The following is a 19,456-nucleotide window of genomic DNA, read 5'->3' as shown; positions in this document are numbered from 1 at the left end:
CGATCTGGGAATGGTTTGTCTGCTTCAACAGTAATGGTAACTGGCATGGAATGAGCTGTCATCCTTGCATGAACCCTTGTAGTGCACACTTTACCAAGTACTATCTAGGTTTGCCTAATAGTCAAGATTTATTTAACCACCATAACATCCTCTGTGCAACAAGCACATTGAAATTGGCATGCCCTTGCTTATGACTAGATACCATTAAATTACAGAGAGCTGTGTGGAAGGTTGTTTACCTGCCTGCTCAGGTACAAGACCTTGTTGAAATAGACCTGGCTGCACCTTATCCAATGCAATACTTTGCAACAAAGAAAATCACAAGAATAGAAAACAGAACAGGAAGGTCAAGAAAGTGGCAGTAAATGTGTACTTTTTCCCATACAAATCCTAGCATTACACCATGTGTAGATTTATTGGTCCATATGAACCCAGCTTAATACCCAAAGGCCAATGAATGTGAAGCACAATTGTGACCACATTATAAATTCAATATTAACATACCCTGCTTTAACATTTGCATTTTAATCTACCAAAATCCTACTGAAAACACATGTCTCCTACATGTCGTTTACATACACCCCAGGATGTGCAGTGCTTAAATAGAAGGAATGTTAATTTAGAAATCATAATGCAAATAATTCCAAAGGTAAAGGGCCATTTGCCCAGAACTGGGTCATGTTCATTAGGCACAAATGGAAGAAAACAAATTGCAACAGGGAGGGACTACCTGGACTTCCCACTGCGAGCCCTTATGAATACGACTGAAAGACAGAATATAACTCGACATGGCATCGAAATAGTTAACACAAAGGCAGCTCCTGTAAATAGTGACTGACAGGACTCTAGGAGTTGAAGTTCTTTGCGGAGCAGCTCAACAGGCACGGGGTGATGGGGCGAAAAAGTACAACGCCAGTAGAATGAGGTAAACCACCACCAAAGCAGTCCCTGGAAAGGAAACAGAGGTTTGGAATTCAGTCTAATCCGTGATATCCGGCATAGCAATGTGAACCAAGCACAACAACTTACCCTGAAAGTAGTCAGACTTGCCATCCATGAAAATGTAGTTGACCACAATCACACTAAAGATGCTGGCCCAAAGATGCAAGTCACTGAACAGGAGCATGAATCCCACATCCTGGAAAAGAGATGGAGTCCTGTTTGATGGGATCTTCTCACTGACCACTACAGTCTACGATCAAAACTTGAGGCTTTATGTACAGAAACAAGTGAGATACTGACAATTATATTGATTAAGTGCACATCTGATGCAATTAAACACAATGCAGATAAAGATTTAAAACGACTTACATAAAAAGTGTTGAACAAGATGAGTAAGGGAATCTGAATCATGCAGACTTGCACTGCTATGCAGTTTCCCACCTCCAAGCTGCAGACAAATCAATGTGAGGTTACAGTTCTGGGAAACCCCGGGCCTAGGGGGGCAACAGCACTTGCTCTGGGAATCATGTCAGATTTTCATGGCCAAATCAATAAGGGTGATCTTCAGACAGACAACTCTCAACAAATGACGAGTTTGGGTAGGTGGGGCTTAAAAACAATCCCCTCGGAAACATGACAGAGGGGGACACACAACGCGGACGCGGACAGCTAGGCTAATTTTAGCCACAGCCAGTCAGTGGTTGTTGTAAGCTTGTAATACTACTAGTAACTGGAGAAATACACTCATTGGGAGTGTAAAATATCTTTCGCAAGCTCCATCAAGCTAGCTACCAGAAATGTTTACGGCAGGGTTCTGGACTGATTTCCCAGTGCTCAACTCCACCCTTTCCTCTCTGCCAAACTGATGTTGGTTTATGTTTTATTTAACTAGGCAAGTCAGTTAAGAACAAATTCTTATTTTTAATGACGTCCTCGGAACAGTGGGTTAACTGCCTTGTTCAGGAGCAGAACAACGGATTTTTACCTTGTCAGCTCCGGGGATTCGATCTAGCAACCTTTCGATTACTGGCCCAATGCTCTAACCAATAGGCTACCTGCTGCCCCTATGTACAGTGTATGCTTGAACATTGGTACATTGTGGGAGGCAACCGGTCTGTCTAGAGATACTAGGTTATGCATGACGAGACAAGATCCATCAGGAGAGTGAAAACGCAGTATTAGAGCTTGATAGTGGCTTACCTGAGACTGATGTTATTCTGCAGGGCAAACTGGATTCCGTTGAAGATCTCAGGAATTTCTGGCACCATCGCCAACACGGTCACGCCGATGAAATACTGCAGAAATGACAGACAGTGACACATTGCACTAGCCTTTACATAGTCAGGACATAACATTGTAAAAGTTGTTTGGCTATCCTTACGCTTATCCTGAACAGCAGGTCGCATCATGCGTGTAAAATTCTGTTTTATAAAATGACAGGGGCTTTCAATAATAAGCTTTCCAGAGACATTTTCTACCCAATTACAAGAATCATATCATATTATTATTCCCCTGGGTATGGTCTCGGTTGGTCAATGGGCATGAAAAGGAAGGAAGAGGTTTAGAATGGAGTGAAACGGGGACGTACCATCTGAACCTAGCCAATAAGAAACGCAAATGCTTATTTTCTGTTGCACAACATTTTTCTACGCTGTGGCCTAATGAACATGGCTCAGGTGTGGGCGTACCTGGGAGATGGCGGAGTGGTCGAGGATGGGTTTGATGTGCTCCGTGGTGAGGTCGGCACAGGCAGCCATTAGCAGCGTGGCCATGATCAGCACAGACAGAGCCCTCAACCTGGACCAGTGGACGACCGTGCCATGACCACCTACACACACAAACAAACATTAGAAACCAATACAATGAAGTATCACACATTCCAGTTCCTGTCTACTATATAACCACGACACCACAAAAGTTTAGAACCTATGGGAAAAGCTTGAAATAATAAAGTGTTTGGTGGGCTCACCGCTGGCGCCCCCCGGTGGGCACTGGTGGTGGTCGTGCCCGTCACTGACTTGGATGTCGTAGATGTGGGAGTGGGTCTTCAGGGTGAAGATGAGGCCGATCAGGTAGGCTGAGGGCAGCAACACGGAGATGGTGTATACCAGAGGCCTGGAAAACAAGCCATACAGCAAGTAACTACAGAGTAGCAAGCCTACTGACTGGAAAACAAGCCATACAGCAAGTAACTACAGAGTAGCAGGCCTACTGACTGGAAAACAAGACATACAGCAAGTAACTACAGCGTAGCAGGCCTACTGACTGGAAAACAAGCCATACAGCAAGTAACTACAGCGTAGCAGGCCTACTGACTGGAAAACAAGCCATACAGCAAGTAACTACAGCGTAGCAGGCCCACTGACTGGAAAACAAGACATACAGCAAGTAACTACAGCGTAGCAGGCCCACTGACTGGAAAACAAGACATACAGCAAGTAACTACAGAGTAGCAGGCCCACTGACTGGAAAACAAGCCATACAGCAAGTAACTACAGAGTAGCAGGCCTACTGACTGGAAAACAAGCCATACAGCAAGTAACTACAGAGTAGCAGGCCTACTGACTGGTAACACCAACAAACCATGGGACAGAATGGGTATTTTATTGGAACTTACTCAATGTGTCTGAGATATAAGGGTTCGTTACTTCCACTCTGTTGAGAAACATAATATGGCTTTAGTTTAATACATGGTTAAGCATTTGGGACTACCCACAAACACCCCTCACGACATCATCATAACACACTTCCGCAGTAGTCACTACAGACAAGGCTTCAAATCATACTTGTTTTCAATCAAATACTTGAATGAAGCCTGTCTGGAATACCAGATGGATGGGTTAGGGTTAACCCTTTTGGCCACTGGGTCATTGGTTCCATTGCTCCAGGTAAGCTCAATCAAGTGCAGTTCAAGTATTATTTGACCCAGAGACGCATCACAGCAGCACAGTCAATGTAATAGTTCATAATGATGATGCAGCAGGCGAACAGGAGATGTAGGTACTAACCATGTCATAGTGGCAGTCCATACAGGTAAAGGGCCTGCTGGTGTTGGCTGGAGAGCTGGAGCATCCCGCACACACCAGGCTACCGTAGGCCTTGGAGAACAGGGTTGGGGCAAATACACCTGCGGGACAGAACAAAGTGTGTGAACTTGTTCATAGATGTGCATGTGTGTTCAGACTTCAAATCAAATTGTATTGGTCACATACACGTGTTTAGCAGATGTTATTGCGGGTGTAGCGAAATGCTTGTGCTTCTAGCTCCGACAGTGCAGTAATATCTAACAATTTCACAACATTTACCCAAAATACACGTAAATCTAAGTAAGGAAGGGATTAAGAATGTATATACGTCAGAGCAGCATTGGACTAAGATACAGTGGCATAGTATAGAATACAGTATATTCATATGAGATGGGTGATGCAATATTGACACACAATTAAAGTGACTAAGATAGCGTAGAATAGTATAGAGTACAGTTTACACATATGAGATGAATAATGTCTCCGTGTCTTGCATTACTCAAGTGGCTAGTGTTTCATTTCCTTAAAGTGACCAGGGATTCCTAATCTATGTCTATAGGCAGCAGCCTCTGATGTGCTGGAGATGGCTGTTAAACAGCCAGTTGTGTAGTATAGAATACAATACAGTATATACATGAGATGGGTGATGCAATATGTAAACACAATTTAAAAGTGACTAAGATACCGTAGAAGTGTGGAGCGCAGTTTATACAGTTGTGGCCAAAAGTTTTGAGAATAACACAAATATTAATTTCCACAAGGTTTGCTGCTTCAGTGTCTTCAGATATTTTTGTCAGATGTTACTATGGAATACTGAAGTATAATTACAAGCATTTCATAAGTGTCAAAGGCTTTTATTGACAATTACATGAAGTTGATGCAAAGAGTCAATATCTGCAGTGTTGACACAGGACTGATGGTAGCGCTCACCTTGTCTTCTCCGGACAAGCTTTTTTCCGGATGCCCCAAACAATCGGAAAGGGGATTCATCAGAGAAAATGACTTTACCCCAGTCCTCAGCAGTCCAATCCCTGTACCTTCTGCAGAATATCAGTCTGTCCCTGATGTTTTTCCTGGAGAGAAGTGGCTTCTTTGCTGCCCTTCTTGACACCAGGCCATCCTCCAAAAGTCTTCGCCTCACTGTGCGTGCAGATGCACTCACACCTGCCTGCTGCCATTCCTGAGCAAGATCTGTAATGGTGGTGCCCCGATCCGGCAGCTGAATCAACTTTAGGAAACGGTCCTGTCTGGACTTTCTTGGGCGCCCTGAAGCCTTCTTCACAACAATGGAACAGCTCTCAAAGTTCTTGATGATCTGATTAATGGTTGATTTAGGTGCAATCTTACTAGCAGCAATATCCTTGCCTGTGAAGCCCTTTTTGTGCAAAGCAATGATGATGGCACGTGTCGAAAAAGGAAGAACAATGATTCCAAGCACCACCTCCTTTTGAAGCTTCCAGTCTGTTATTCGAACTCAATCAGCATGACAGAGTAATCTCCAGCCTTGTCCTCGTCAACACTCACACCTGTGTTAACGAGAGAATCACTGACATGTCAGCTGGTCCTTTTTTGGCAGGGCTGAAATGCAGTGGAAATGTTTTTGGGGGATTCAGTTCATTTGCATGGCAAAGAGGGACTTTGCAATTAATTGCAATTCATCTGATCACTCTTCATAACATTCTGGAGTTATATACAAATTGGCTCGGGTGGTTGATGTCTTTGATGATCTATTTGGTATTCCTATGGCATTGGGTGCTGTACGTGTCCAGGAGGGCAGGAAGTTTGCCCCCGATAATGCGTTGGGCAGACCGCACCACCCTCTGGAGAGCTTTGTGGTTGTAGGCAGTTGCCGTACCAGGCGGGGATACAGCCCGACAGGATGCTCTCGATTGTGCATTTGTAAAAGTTTGAGGGTTTTAGGTGTTCAGCCAAATTTCTTTAGCCTCCTGAGGTTGAAGAGGCACTGTTGCGCCTTCTTCACCACACCGTCCTTGTGGGTGGACCATTTCAGTTTGTCAGTGACGCCGAGGAACTTGAAGCTTTCCACCTTCTTCACTGCGGTCCCATCAATGTGGATAGCGAGGTGCTCCCTCTGCTGTTTCCTGAAGTCCACAATCTCCTTAGTTTTGTTGACATTGAGTGAGAGGTTATTTTCCTGGCACCACACTCCCAGAGCCCTCACCTCCTTCCTGTAGGCTGTCTCATCGTTGCTGGTAATCAAGCCTACTACTGTTGTGTCGTCTGCAAACTTGATGATTGAGTTGGAGGCGTGCATGGCCACGCAATCATGGGTGAACAGGGAGTAGGGGCTGAGCACGCACCCGTGTGGGGTGACCCGTCAGGAAGTCCAGGACCCAGTTGCACAGGGCGGGGCTCAGACCTAGGGCCTCGAGCTTGAGGATGAGTTTGAAGGGTACTATGGGGTTGAATGCTGAGCTATAGTCAATGAACAGCATTCTTACATAGGTATGCCTTTTGTCCAGATTGGACAGGGCAGTGTGCAGTGTGGTGGCGATTACGTTGTCTGTGGACCTATTGGGGCGGTAAGCAAGTTGTAGTGGGTCTAGGGTGGCAGGTAAGGTAGAGGTGATATGATCCTTGACTAGTCTCTCAAAGCACTTCATGATGACAGATAGTCATTTCATTCAATTACCTTTGCTTTCTTAGGTACAGGGACAATGGTGGTCATCTTGAAGCATGTGGGGACAACAGACTGGGATAGGAAGAGATTGAATATATCTGTAAACACACCAGCCAGCTGGTCTGCACATGCTCTGAGGACGCAGCTAGAGATACCATCTGGACCGGCAGACTTGCGATGGTTAACACGCTTAAATGTCTTACACACGTCAGCCACAGAAAAGGAGAGCCCACAGTCCTTGATAGCGGGCCGCGTCGGTGGCAGTGTATTATCCTCAAAGCGAGCAAAGGTGTTCAACCTGTCCGGAAGCAAGACAATGGTGTCCGCGACATGGCTAGTTTTGGTCTGTAGACCCTGCTACATACGTCTCGTGTCGGAGCCGTTGATCTGGGACTCAACTTTGTCCCTATACCGACGTTTAGCCTGCTTGATTGCTTTGCGGAGGGAATAGCTCCACTGTTTGTATTCTTCCATATTCCCAGTCTTCTTGCCGTGGTTAAGTGCGGTGGTTCGCGCTTTCAGTTTTGCGCGAATGCGCCTCTCTATCCACGGTTTCTGGTTGGGGTAGGTTTTAATAGTCACAGTGGGTACAACATCTACTATGCACTTCCTGATAAACTCATTCACCGTATCGGTATATGTGTCGATATTCTTTTCTGAAGCTACTCTGAACATTTCCCAGTCCGCGTGATCAAAACAATCTTGAAGCGTGGATTTCGATTGGTCAGACCAGCATTGAATAGTCTTTACCACGGGTGCTCCCTGTGAGTTTCTGCCTAAATCCCCAGCTACAATAAATTCAGCCTCAGGATATGTGGTTTCCAGTTTGCATAAAGTCCAGTGAAGTTCTTTGAGGGCCGTCGTGGTATCGGCTTGAGGGGGGGGATGTAGACCGCTGTGGCGATTATTGACGAAAACTCTTTTGGGAGATAGCATTTGATTGAGATATTCTAGGTTGGGTGAACAGGACTTGAGTTCCTGTATGTTACACCATAAGTCGTTAATCATAAAACATATACCTCTCCACCCTTCTGCTTCCTGGAGAGTACATCTCGGCGCGATGTACTGAGAACCCAACTGGCTTTACAGAGTCAGACACTATATCTCGAGAGACTTGCCTGTGCGTGCACACACACACACACACACACACACTTACTTATGTGCGTGTGCATCTGTGCATGCGTGTTCACGCTCTTACCTCCTACTGATATGAAGAGTAGGGCTGAGCTGACCCCTGCAGAGCGGCTGTTGAACCTCTGCTCCCTGTGTTTAAAGCCCCCGATGATCATGCTGATACCCTGGGTAGACAGGAGACATGATGTAGTCCAGTCACTAAACCTCCAGTCACAAGTCCCCTGTGCTCAAGGCCAAGTGAAAATCAGAGTCTCTTATGGCTGAAATCCCAGTCCCCGTGTTCGAGTTCTAGTCCAAGTGCTGGGTCCACATTAAGTCAAAATAAAGTTATTTAGCCAGTCAGATATAGTGGGAAGAGGGATTTACTCAAATTGTTTGCTATCCATTTTCCTTTCTGTGCCACCAAATGTTTGCATATAGGCTACTGGTAATGTTACCAGGGCCACATTCAGTTGAAAAACATTACAGATAAAAAAATACCATGAATAGAGCCGACATTATCCCTTATGTCAGAGAGGCAGGTTTGTTCTACATAGCATATTTCTATCTGAACGTTCCAAAACATTGCATCCTGCTGAACGTGCCCCAGGTGGTTGGCTATAGCTAGCTAATGAGGTAACATGACTGAACAAGGTGTAGCCTAAACAAATGGGTAACAGTCCGGTCTGCAAGTAGCCTAGTTTTAGAACGGCCCGCGATATGATTTATAAATGTAAAATGCGTAGCGACGGTATTATGGGTCATGTCTTTTTAACGGTAAGGGCTAAAACCAAACCATTTTCTCTGAGGAAAATAAGGAAAAGTGGCTAGTATGTTGGCTACAGAACCGGGCTATGAAATGCAGTGGGGAAAGTGCGAGGGATTGAGCAAGTCTACAAATTCAAAAAATATTCTATACTCAAGGGAGAGAAGAACATAGCTAGACTGTTGTTCTACTATTCAACTTAAAGCTGCTACTGTTTTTACATTTCATGAAGCATCTTGTGTTTTTTAACCAGGCAAAGGGTATCTAATAGAAGGCTGGTGGTGACTGGTTAGCTACGGGGAAGAAAGAGAGTCGCCTGCGTGATGTGTATAATCGGAGGCGGAGCTGAGCCTGTCTGGCCACACACATCGCTTGCTCCCCCGCAGCTCACCAGCTGGATGTAGGCTAGGCTGTGTGTGGTGCATCTGTTCCACTGCAGAATAGAACATCTTCCTTAGTTCTAGTTTTCTGGGTCTATTTATTCAGTTATAGTCTCATCAATTGCCACTGAAAAGTAGCTGTTTGAGTAATATTTTAGTCACTATTTTGGTTTAGGAAATAAACACCGGTGTTTGTGTGTCAGTCTTCGAGGGTTATGTTTTTGTGTATATCAGTGAGATGCCTGTGTGTTTCTAGGTGCCACTCACTGGGATAAAGAGAATACAGCCCAGCAAGGTTCCAGTGAGAGCGGCCTTGACGATCTCCTCATAGCACTTGGTGCCGGCCTTGTGACCCCTCAGCAGGGCAGTGATGTAGAAGGTCATCTCTGTGATGGAGCCAAAAGTGGCGTTCACCACTGCTCCCACCGCAAAGTTTCTCTGAGCTGAGATACTCTGAGCTGAGATACTGCAGAGAGACAGACAGTGAGTTACTCTGGGCTGAGATACTGCAGGGAGACAGACAGCGAGTTACTCTGGGCTGAGATACTGCAGAGAGACAGACAGCAAGTTACTCTGGGCTGAGATACTGCAGGGAGACAGACAGCGAGTTACTCTGGGCTGAGATACTGCAGGGAGACAGACAGCGAGTTACTCTGGGCTGAGATACTGCAGAGAGACAGACAGTGAGTTACTCTGGGCTGAGATACTGCAGGGAGATGCACCATTTTAACTACTAACACGGAATTTTACCACCACCAAATTTAACATAACTATCAACCAGCCTCAGGGGTGATTCTATTCAGAGGGCCTTGTCGAAGCACAAGCACGTCATTACATCCACAAACATTCCGACTCATCAACCAATCACTTTTGGTTCACTACCATTACACAACCGGACAAAAAAGTGAATCATATAAACTCTACATGTGGACTTAACTGCCATATGTGGACTTAACATCTGTTCAAAACAATGAGAACAATTTGACGCTAAGCTAGCCTCTTACTGTGGTTCTGGTATTTTGTCCATGTTGACAGAGCAGACTGTGTGGGAAGGGGGAGGGGGGGGGGGGTTGTCTTACCTGGCGATGCCCATGCCAATGTAATAGGACAGTGGGATGATGGAGCTGACGGCAGCGGCGAACTTGGCCTCCGAGCTGACAAACTGGTTCTCTGTGTCCACGTAGCCAACCACCAGGGTTGTGATGACCAGGGGCAGCAGGTCTGGGTGGGCACACCGCTTTAAGGAGCACCAGTGGAAAGTCTACAGCGCTGTGTTGGATATCAACTACATTGCAGAATCACAGATCTATAAATAACCTTGCATCCTAAATAACTACTCATTGTGTGAACCAAATTAACGATTTTATACCTCTTTTTGCTTAAACTGATTCCCTCAAACCTGCTGATTGTCTGCTTTAAACAAACTGGTGATGCACTGTAAAGAACCACTAAGCAGAAATGCTGACCCCTGCTGGACAGGGTAAAAGGTGCAACTTGCAGGACATTCCATTAGGTCCTTGGTGGTGTTCCAGGTCATCTTTTTTGTAGTCACGCTGCCCAACTCATAATATCGCTATAGCAAATGAATGTGGTTCCTAGGACACTAAACACTTCTCCAGGTCTGATCATCTAAGCCGTGTGACTGCATAAAGACGACCTGGAACGCCCCCACCAGTTCACTGACATGAGTCAGGTGATAGATAATCACAACCATAATGGTCTGTTAAAGGATACTGACAGCGAACACATTGATTCCATCCAAGGTGTATTTGTAGTAGTACCAATTGAAGGCGTGGTAGCAACAGAGAAGCACTTGGCTCTCACACCCTTGCGGCTGCAAAAGAGACAGAAAAACATAGCAAAGCAATCGACAAATGATACATTTCCAAATCTAGTAAAAGGATTCCTCTAAAAGAAAACTGTGGCATTATTTGAAATCCACAGGGCCAAGTTAATGGGTTGGATTAAAGTGGTAACTAGTTCAGAGGCTGTGATAATATCAACACGACATGGAAGGGTTAGATCTGGATGAGCGCGGCCACCTTTTTCAGCCGGTGGATGTGGACGTCCTCGGGGGGCATGAGGAGGATGATGGCCAGGGTGCGGGCGTTCATCTTGGCCACGGGGATGGTGAAGACCAGGATCCAGGAGAGGAAGCAGGCCAGGCCGTGGATCAGCCCCAGGAGAGGGTAGCCTAGCAACAACCACACATAGGTACTGACACGACACTGCACCCAGCAGAGCACAGCACAGGAGACCAGGCAGGCAAGCAAGCAGGCACAGACACACGTGCAAACACAAACAAAAGCACGTGCACACACATAGCGGGGAGAGATGTGAAAAAGTACTGGTTATGAAATGGTCTTGGCAAAAGCTTGAAAACAGAGCAGCCAATCAGGCACTCCGATTGAGTTTAGACTTGTTAGTCTGAACAAACTAAACATATTCCATCGCAATCCACATAAGGAAAACAACATACTCTTATAAGGATATAACTTTTGACATAAATATTATTTGAGAAAATATTAGCCCACACAGGGGTTGAGGCGATAGGCGAGGGGACAAGACTCACCCAGTAACGCGTCCGTTGTGGGGGGATCTCGATGGGGACAGAAGGGGGCATGAGCAGGGGTGTAGACTCCTTCACCTCCTTTGAGTCAGATTCCTCTGGGATGGCCTCGCAGTGAGGGAACTTCACACAGCATCGCCTGACCAGGCTTCTGGGCTAAACATCCAGGTGAAAGAAAGAGGGAGCGGGATGGATGGAGGGAGCGAAGGAGAGAATGTGTGAGAGCAAGAGAGCGATGGAAATAAAAACATCTGTATTGTCTGATTAGACCTAACATCAATAACAGCCTTAATAATACATTATTAAACCTTATTGATAAATTCCAACAAACACTAAACAATAGTATCAGGAGCATCAGTTTGACTACAACACCATTAAAATGGGGCCCAGAGAGTGAGAGTATTGAGGTGACAATTGCACACACTTCTAACAAGACCATGAATATAGCTGGGTGTTCAAGTCTTTAGTTATTTATTGTTGAGTTGTTGGACCTAGTTGTCGTAACGGTGTATGAGGAGCAAGGAGAATGATGAACACAGTGATCAAGCTGGTTCCTCCAGGCTAAACGTCACCCTGACCAGGCAATAATCAATGGAGAACGAACCAAGACAATAGCACAATCAACCACTGTCATAACTGTTACCTTCAGTATGGACTTCCCAAATGGCCACAGAAAGTAGCATGACAACTTCCAACACAGCTTCCCTGAAATAAGATTCCAGACCCCAAAATATTAGAGTTGAAATTCAGATTTACGTCATCCCAACGTAAAGTAATACAGATTTTACTTAAAAGAACATTAAAATAATGTGTGTATTAGATGAAAGGGGTTCCTACCATAAGGAACTCCAATGATGGTCAGAAACATTAGGACACAGACCAAGAGGTAGGCTAAAGAGATCCACCATCCAAATAAAATCAAGTATGCTATGTTTCCACAAGTGATCAATGAACCTGAAATCAAAGAGATATAAAAAAAAAATGACAGTGTATTCTATTCAACAACATATAGTGTCTACTCTATATCTATAGAACACTGCAATCTTGAGTATTTTTCCATCAAACATTTAGAAAATGATTCACATCAAGCCATGGTCGTGTTCATTAGGGCAAATGGTAGCTAAATGTTTTCAAAAACGTTGCCACGGAAAACAAAAACCAACATTTCTTATTGGACATGTGCAGATAGATAACTGCCCCCGAAACGGGGAGATAATCCGTTTGGTGACTACTGAACACGACCCGCACCTTTTCTAATGATCGTCATATTAGAGGTTCCGCAGGGGGCAAGTGAATTAGGAGCAGGAGGACAGACACTAACCTTGGGGTCTGACAAAGTTTAGCTCTGAGTAGAGCTCCCTCACAATGTCCGACCTGTCCTCGATGGGCCTCTCAGTCACGTGACTCTTCCACTTTCTGAAGCCAAACTGAACATGTGCACACACACAACCAGACACACACACACACACACACACACACACACACACACACCATCACTTCCAAGTTGAAGGGATATTTTGTAAATCATTCAAATGAAAACTGTTTTACATGGAGGACAGAAACTGCCAGGCTTTTTCTCTCTCCGTTGTGTCCAACACTCCACCCACCCTGTAGTTGTTGGCCAGTTTGTTTGCCTCTACTTCATTCTCTGCTCGGATGGTAGTCCTCAAGCTCGAGCCATCCTGCCAAACCTCTTCCCCATAGTGACAAGGAGTGGTGCCTCCTGAGGGAACAGACACCAGGTTGCCAAACAAATGGACGAAATGGTCCGGCCAAGACGAGGAAAAACATAAGACAAGAAGAATGGATGAGCAGTCTTCCATGAAGTATCACACACTAACATACGGACATTTAAACATGATTTGATATAGCAGAATTTCATGAATCTTGTTTCTCCCAAGGGTGTAGAGCTTAGCCAGCCCAAAAAACTACACTGCTCAAAAAAATAAAGGGAACACTAAAATAACACATCCTAGATCTGAATGAATGAAATATTCTTATTAAATACTTTTTTCTTTACATAGTTGAATGTGCTGACAACAAAATCACACCAAAATTATCAATGGAAATCAAATTTATCAACCCATGGAGGTCTGGATTTGGAGTCACACTCAAAATTAAAGTGGAAAACCACACTACAGGCTGATCCAACTTTGATGTAATGTCCTTAAAACAAGTCAAAATGAGGCTCAGTAGTGCGTGTGGCCTCCACGTGCCTGTATGACCTCCCTACAACGCCTGGGCATGCTCCTGATGAGGTGGCGGATGGTCTCCTGAGGGATCTCCTCCCAGACCTGGACTAAAGCATCCGCCAACTCCTGGACAGTCTGTGGTGCAACGTGGCGTTGGTGGATGGAGCGAGACATGATGTCCCAGATGTGCTCAATTGGATTCAGGTCTGGGGAACGGGCGGGCCAGTCCATAGCATCAATGCCTTCCTCTTGCAGGAACTGCTGACACACTCCAGCCACATGAGGTCTAGCATTGTCTTGCATTAGGAGGAACCCAGGGCCAACCGCACCAGCATATGGTCTCACAAGGGGTCTGAGGATCTCATCTCGGTACCTAATGGCAGTCAGGCTACCTCTGGCGAGCACATGGAGGGCTGTGCGGCCCCCCGAAGAAATGCCACCCCACACCATGACTGACCCACCGCCAAACCAGTCATGCTGGAGGATGTTGCAGGCAGCAGAACGTTCTCCACGGCGTCTCCAGACTCTGTCACGTCTGTCACATGTGCTCAGTGTGAACCTGCTTTCATCTGTGAAGAGCATAGGGCGCCAGTGGCAAATTTGCCAATCTTGGTGTTCTCTGGCAAATGCCAAACGTCCTGCACGGTGTTGGGCTGTAAGCACAACCCCCACCTGTGGACGTCGGGCCCTCATACCACCCTCATGGAGTCTGTTTCTGACTGTTTGAGCAGACACATGCACATTTGTGGCCTGCTGGAGGTCATTTTGCAGGGCTCTGGCAGTGCTCCTCCTGCTCCTCCTTGCACAAAGGCGGAGGTAGCGGTCCTGCTGCTGGGTTGTTGCCCTCCTACGGCCTCCTCCACGTCTCCTGATGTACTGGCCTGTCTCCTGGTAGCGCCTCCATGCTCTGGACACTACACTGACAGACACAGCAAACCTTCTTGCCACAGCTCGCATTGATGTGCCATCCTGGATGAGCTGCACTACCTGAGCCACTTGTGTGGGTTGTAGACTCCGTCTCATGCTACCACTAGAGTGAAAGCACCGCCAGCATTCAAAAGTGACCAAAACATCAGCCAGGAAGCATAGGAACTGAGAAGTGGTCTGTGGTCACCACCTGCAGAACCACTCCTTTATTGGGGGTGTCTTGCTAATTGCCTATAATTTCCACCTGTCGTCTATTCCATTTGCACAACAGCATGTGAAATGTATTGTCAATCAGTGTTGCTTCCTAAGTGGACAGTTTGATTTCACAGAAGTGTGATTGACTTGGAGTTACATTGTGTTGTTTAAGTGTTCCCTTTATTTTTTTGAGCAGTGTATATTACACCAATGCTATCGGTTGTACAGAGCATCATGGGTACTTTAGCAAACAGTCAGTGTTGGTTGTGACTATGTGCTGCCAGGACAGGCTGTAGCCTCACCTTTGTGTGCAGACAAGAATTTGGGGGTGTGTTGGTGGGAGACATCTGGGGAGGGGGTCTCGGCCACATGGCTGCCAATGTCTACACACAGTCTGTCACACTGGGATGTACGGCGGTAGACCCTGGGGTCATGGTCCCATTGGGTATCTGAGGGGACAAACGAGAGAGAAACAAACATTGATATGAAACATAACCTACCCTTCAATGTCTCCATTATTATAAGTGTTTATTCATCAACATAACTTGTGTAGGGTAACAAATGACATCTGAGAAGATGCAGGTAAAATAAAACGTTCAGAATAAAATGATACATTTATTAGTAGAGGTAGGTATCCCCCAAAGAACTAAACTCAACATTGTTAGACAAACAGAATCCATATGGCATTAACTATGGCCAGGAGTTTCTCCTCGTCAGGAATAACTCTGGATCCCAGTTGGTCAGGTCATGTGAGACCTGTGTGGACCAATGCACTAAACCCGTCAAGTCAGTGCGTGACTAACGGAAAGCTCCTGACAGTCACATGCAGCGACACCCAATTCTTCAGTGCAGGGATACTGGTGAGACTGATGACATTATCTATGGATTTCAAATGTTAGTGGATTTAACAAGCACCATGACGATGCACAGAAATGTTGCCTCTTTAATGCCTCTGTGGCGGTTTACCACTTTGACAGGGGAGCAAGATAACTTTACAACTTCATGTCTTTTAAAAAGGACGAGCAGCGTTTTCTAAGTTCAATTCAGAGAATTTGAAATGGTAATACATGGAAAATCCAAAGAGCAACAATTACTTGTAAATCCAACATGCTCTCTCCTGACATTCCCTAAACGTAATCTCCACAGGACTTAAGATGAGCATCACTGTCCCAAGACTCCTAACTGAACAAAGGGAAGGGATTCTTTATCAACATGTGACATCGTCTTCATGCAACTTCAATTATGAGACGGGCAGGTCAATCAATAGACTCACAGTTGTCCTAATCTGAGGGAAAGCAGATTGATAATATTTTCAATTAAATACAAATGTAGTGAAAGCATTCCTCCTCATGTTGACATATCTTAAATTGAGCTTTCCTCCTCCTGTCGTCGTAATTATACCACTACTGTAGCATAAGTCAGGGTTTCCCAAACTCGGTCCTGGGGCTCCCCCTGGGTGCACATTTTGGTTTTTGCCCTGGCACTATACAGCTCATTCAAATGATCAAAGCTTGATGTGTAGTGTAGGTCAAACACCAAAACGTGCACCCAGGGGACCCCAGGACCGAGTTTGGGAAACCCTGACTTAAGTAATAGTCCAGTGTAGCCTACAATCTCTCTGGTAATAAGAGTCCATAAACTATTTTCAGAATCTGGTTCCAATATCTGTGAACAGAAATACATATTGGGGGTCTGAGCAAATTATCAAGCAGTTTTCAGATGTTTGTCACAGGAACTGTGAATAAACAGGGTTGTGAGGCCTGGTTATCCTAGATATATTAAGTGTAAAAAAAATATTTAGGGGCTCCTCAGCACAAATTAAATATTGTGGAAATCTAAGGAAAGCAGCCTACCAATACACAACACAGGTTAACTATTGAACACTAACTGACAAGGCACAAATATAGGTTTTTCAAAATGTCAAACCTTCTATGAAATTTACAAAACAAATGCAAGTGTACCTTGAGAGCTGTGTCTATGTACGATACAACATTTGTTACAATGTTGCAAACGCACGAATATCGCGTGCTAAGGAAACCGCCGAGATTGATAGAAGGAACGTTTACGATTTGTTCTTACCTGAACTTTCAGCCGTGGACATCCGCCTACGGCTCTCCGTATCAACAATAGGAACTTTAATGTGGGACATTATTATTGATTATAATTCCCATAGAACTAATACCACGCCGGCTTTATCAACTCAATCCCCTTCCTCAGCGGTTCTCTGTGCGCTTCCTAACCATTGATGACATACATGCATGTATCCAAACAACTCGTGGGAATTGTAGATCATCCTCATATCTTGTTTTTCTCCATCGACTGCATTCTGGGATGTGTAGTGACTCTGTGTCATGTCCTGTGCCCATTCTAAATATAAAACAACTTTGTTTGAAAATCCAATTCATAACTTACGCTGTTTATGATGAAATATGTTCTATTGAATAATATGTTTTTCTGTCATGCTGTGTAGACCTATTTCAGGGATGGCCAACATTGATGCGGGTGGGGGCAGTTGTTTGAAGTTTTTAATATAATATCTGAGTGAGACAGACTAACACAATCAATGGGGCCCCTGTTGGTAATTCGACCATGAACTAAGTTGGGTCAGCTGGACGCTAAACTAATTTAACAATCTAAAAAATGTTAGCTGACATGGTGGGCTAATTGACTGACTATCTGTGACTGTACTAACAAGAGAAAAACTGTTGATGCCCAACCAAATTTCGAAATGGCACCTTTTGTATTCTACTATTCTAACTGGCAGCAGTAAATTGAGACCCCGAGTGAGTTTTTTTTATTGTATTTTTTGGGGGAAATTGATCCGAGGACTTTCAAAAGTGGCCAGTTGTTTTCCCCTGGCCGATTTACTTTACCAAGGAAAATAACATTTCATACTGAGTGGAGACCTAAAAACTACATGTGAAAGGAAACATTATTCCAACAAGTGTAGGACAACAGAACTATGGTCCATCAACACTAGAAATATGTTTTATTCACAAATCTCAATAAATTAATCCAAAAACAACAACAGAATTCTAGGTTTCCTTTTATTTACATAATTATACAAAAATACAGCTTCATGATCAAAGTAATACAATTCTGTGTTCAAGATATGATTGTGGAGAGAAACAGCAGTAAGCTACACAGACAATAGGGAAATGGATTTTGCCAATATAAAGAACCCACAAAGAGATGGACTGTATTTTTCTATCTTTGACAGCAAAAGAAAACTCTGAGAATGTTCACAATACCTCAAAAAGTATAGCAGGGTTCATTTCCCCTGGAATAAACTAGCTGGTCAGTATCCAACATGAGAAATATTACAGTTGATGTCATATACACTTGATAGATCCCTTATGTCTTTTCACAAAACATATTTTTTAACGGAAATTACATTCGTTTGCACTGATGGTGCAAGAAATGTCCAAATGTATTAAACAAATGTTACAGTGTTATTTTCATTGCAGTGCTTTACAGCTTGCTTAATTTATCTTCCAGACATGGACATTTGATAAATAATCTCTGATACACATTAGCTAATAGGACTATCATAACATTGACACTACAGATGTAGGATCTTAATTTGAGCCAGTTTGCTACAGCAGAAACATAATCCTGCAGCAACAGGAAATGTGAGTTATTATGTGGATTATAATTAATGACAATTTTTGTAGCGGTTGATCCATTTTTCGTAAGCGAAAATCAAGTCAAAGTGGAAATTACAAACTTCAGAAGCCGTTTTAAACCTCAAATGCAGTACAAGTTTTAAATTTCTCCTGCAACAGGTTGATCAAATTAAGATTCTACATCTGTAGTTCGGCACCATCTTTATTCTGCTGTGAGTGTGACGCAAAGACACTAATACTAACTTACTTTGGTTACAGCATCGGTACAACTACATCACGAGTTTCAGTGACATTTCCCTTTTGCTGAGCAAATCTGTAATGTACCTCAGCACGGAAAACCAACCAAACATACAGTATAACAACTTAGAATTGTACAAGTATGCTGCATCCTTGCACAGGAGGTTGGTGGCACCTTAATTGGGGAGGACAGGCTTGTGGTAATGGCTGGATGCCATTCCATTTGCTCCATTCCAGCCATTATTATGAGCCATCCTCACCCTCAGCAGCCTCCACTGCGTCCTAGGACCCAATAAATGAATAGGTGCACTACACATAGAGAGAGAAGCACAAGAAGCATGCATTTAGAAATTGTAGCAGATAATTACAAGCAAAGAGAATAAAGGTGTTTTGCTCAACTCTAGGACAACATGACGCAATGTATAGCACTGTCCTATACAATAAAAACACAGAAAACTCAACAAAGTATAGCCAAGGTTGTCTACACGTATGCTTAACTTGGGCAGGAGCTCACCGGAGCTGAGTACCGGCACCTCACATTTTTCTACTGCTTGAGCTCCTGTTCTTCTTATAGAATATTAGCTGGAAAGTATTGTGGAGCTCCTGCACCTAAATAAAAACAGTACCAGCATGTAAAATGAGTACCGGCACCTACTGTATTTCAGTCCAAGTCAAGCACTGCTGACAATAAAGTAAAAAATCATGTGGAAATACTACATACTACAGTAAAAAAATAACCCTTTTTAATACAATTGTACAGAAAAAAAACGTAACAATTTAACTGATGTAGCTAACATGTGCAAGAACACTTTCAAGAAATGAAGTGATTGATTCCCACTCAG

The 19,456-nt window shown here is 44.2% G+C and overlaps 1 protein-coding gene across 1 annotated transcript; it reads right to left on the bottom strand.

Annotated features, from left to right (window-relative positions):
* Positions 1 to 109: 109 nt before the first annotated feature.
* Positions 110 to 17,024, bottom strand: cax1 (cation/H+ exchanger protein 1). The gene is made up of 20 exons (XM_071332124.1): positions 16,831 to 17,024; positions 15,054 to 15,200; positions 13,045 to 13,160; positions 12,759 to 12,864; positions 12,275 to 12,391; positions 12,081 to 12,142; positions 11,441 to 11,593; positions 10,911 to 11,096; positions 10,603 to 10,702; positions 9,948 to 10,089; positions 9,136 to 9,319; positions 7,808 to 7,907; positions 3,951 to 4,069; positions 3,560 to 3,597; positions 2,912 to 3,057; positions 2,631 to 2,770; positions 2,143 to 2,237; positions 1,312 to 1,390; positions 1,030 to 1,138; positions 110 to 948 (listed from the first exon to the last, which is right to left on the bottom strand). The coding sequence occupies exons 1-20, from the start codon at positions 16,898 to 16,900 to the stop codon at positions 875 to 877; spliced, it is 2,283 nt and encodes a 760-aa protein (XP_071188225.1). The 5' UTR covers positions 16,901 to 17,024; the 3' UTR covers positions 110 to 874.
* Between the last annotated feature and the right edge of the window lie 2,432 nt (positions 17,025 to 19,456).

Source organism: Salvelinus alpinus, chromosome 11 (genome assembly GCF_045679555.1).
Source record: "Salvelinus alpinus chromosome 11, SLU_Salpinus.1, whole genome shotgun sequence".
Classification (NCBI taxonomy): Eukaryota; Metazoa; Chordata; class Actinopteri; order Salmoniformes; family Salmonidae; genus Salvelinus; species Salvelinus alpinus.
The sequence above is the reverse complement of the archived record's forward strand: the minus strand, read 5'-3'. Positions and strand labels throughout refer to the sequence as shown.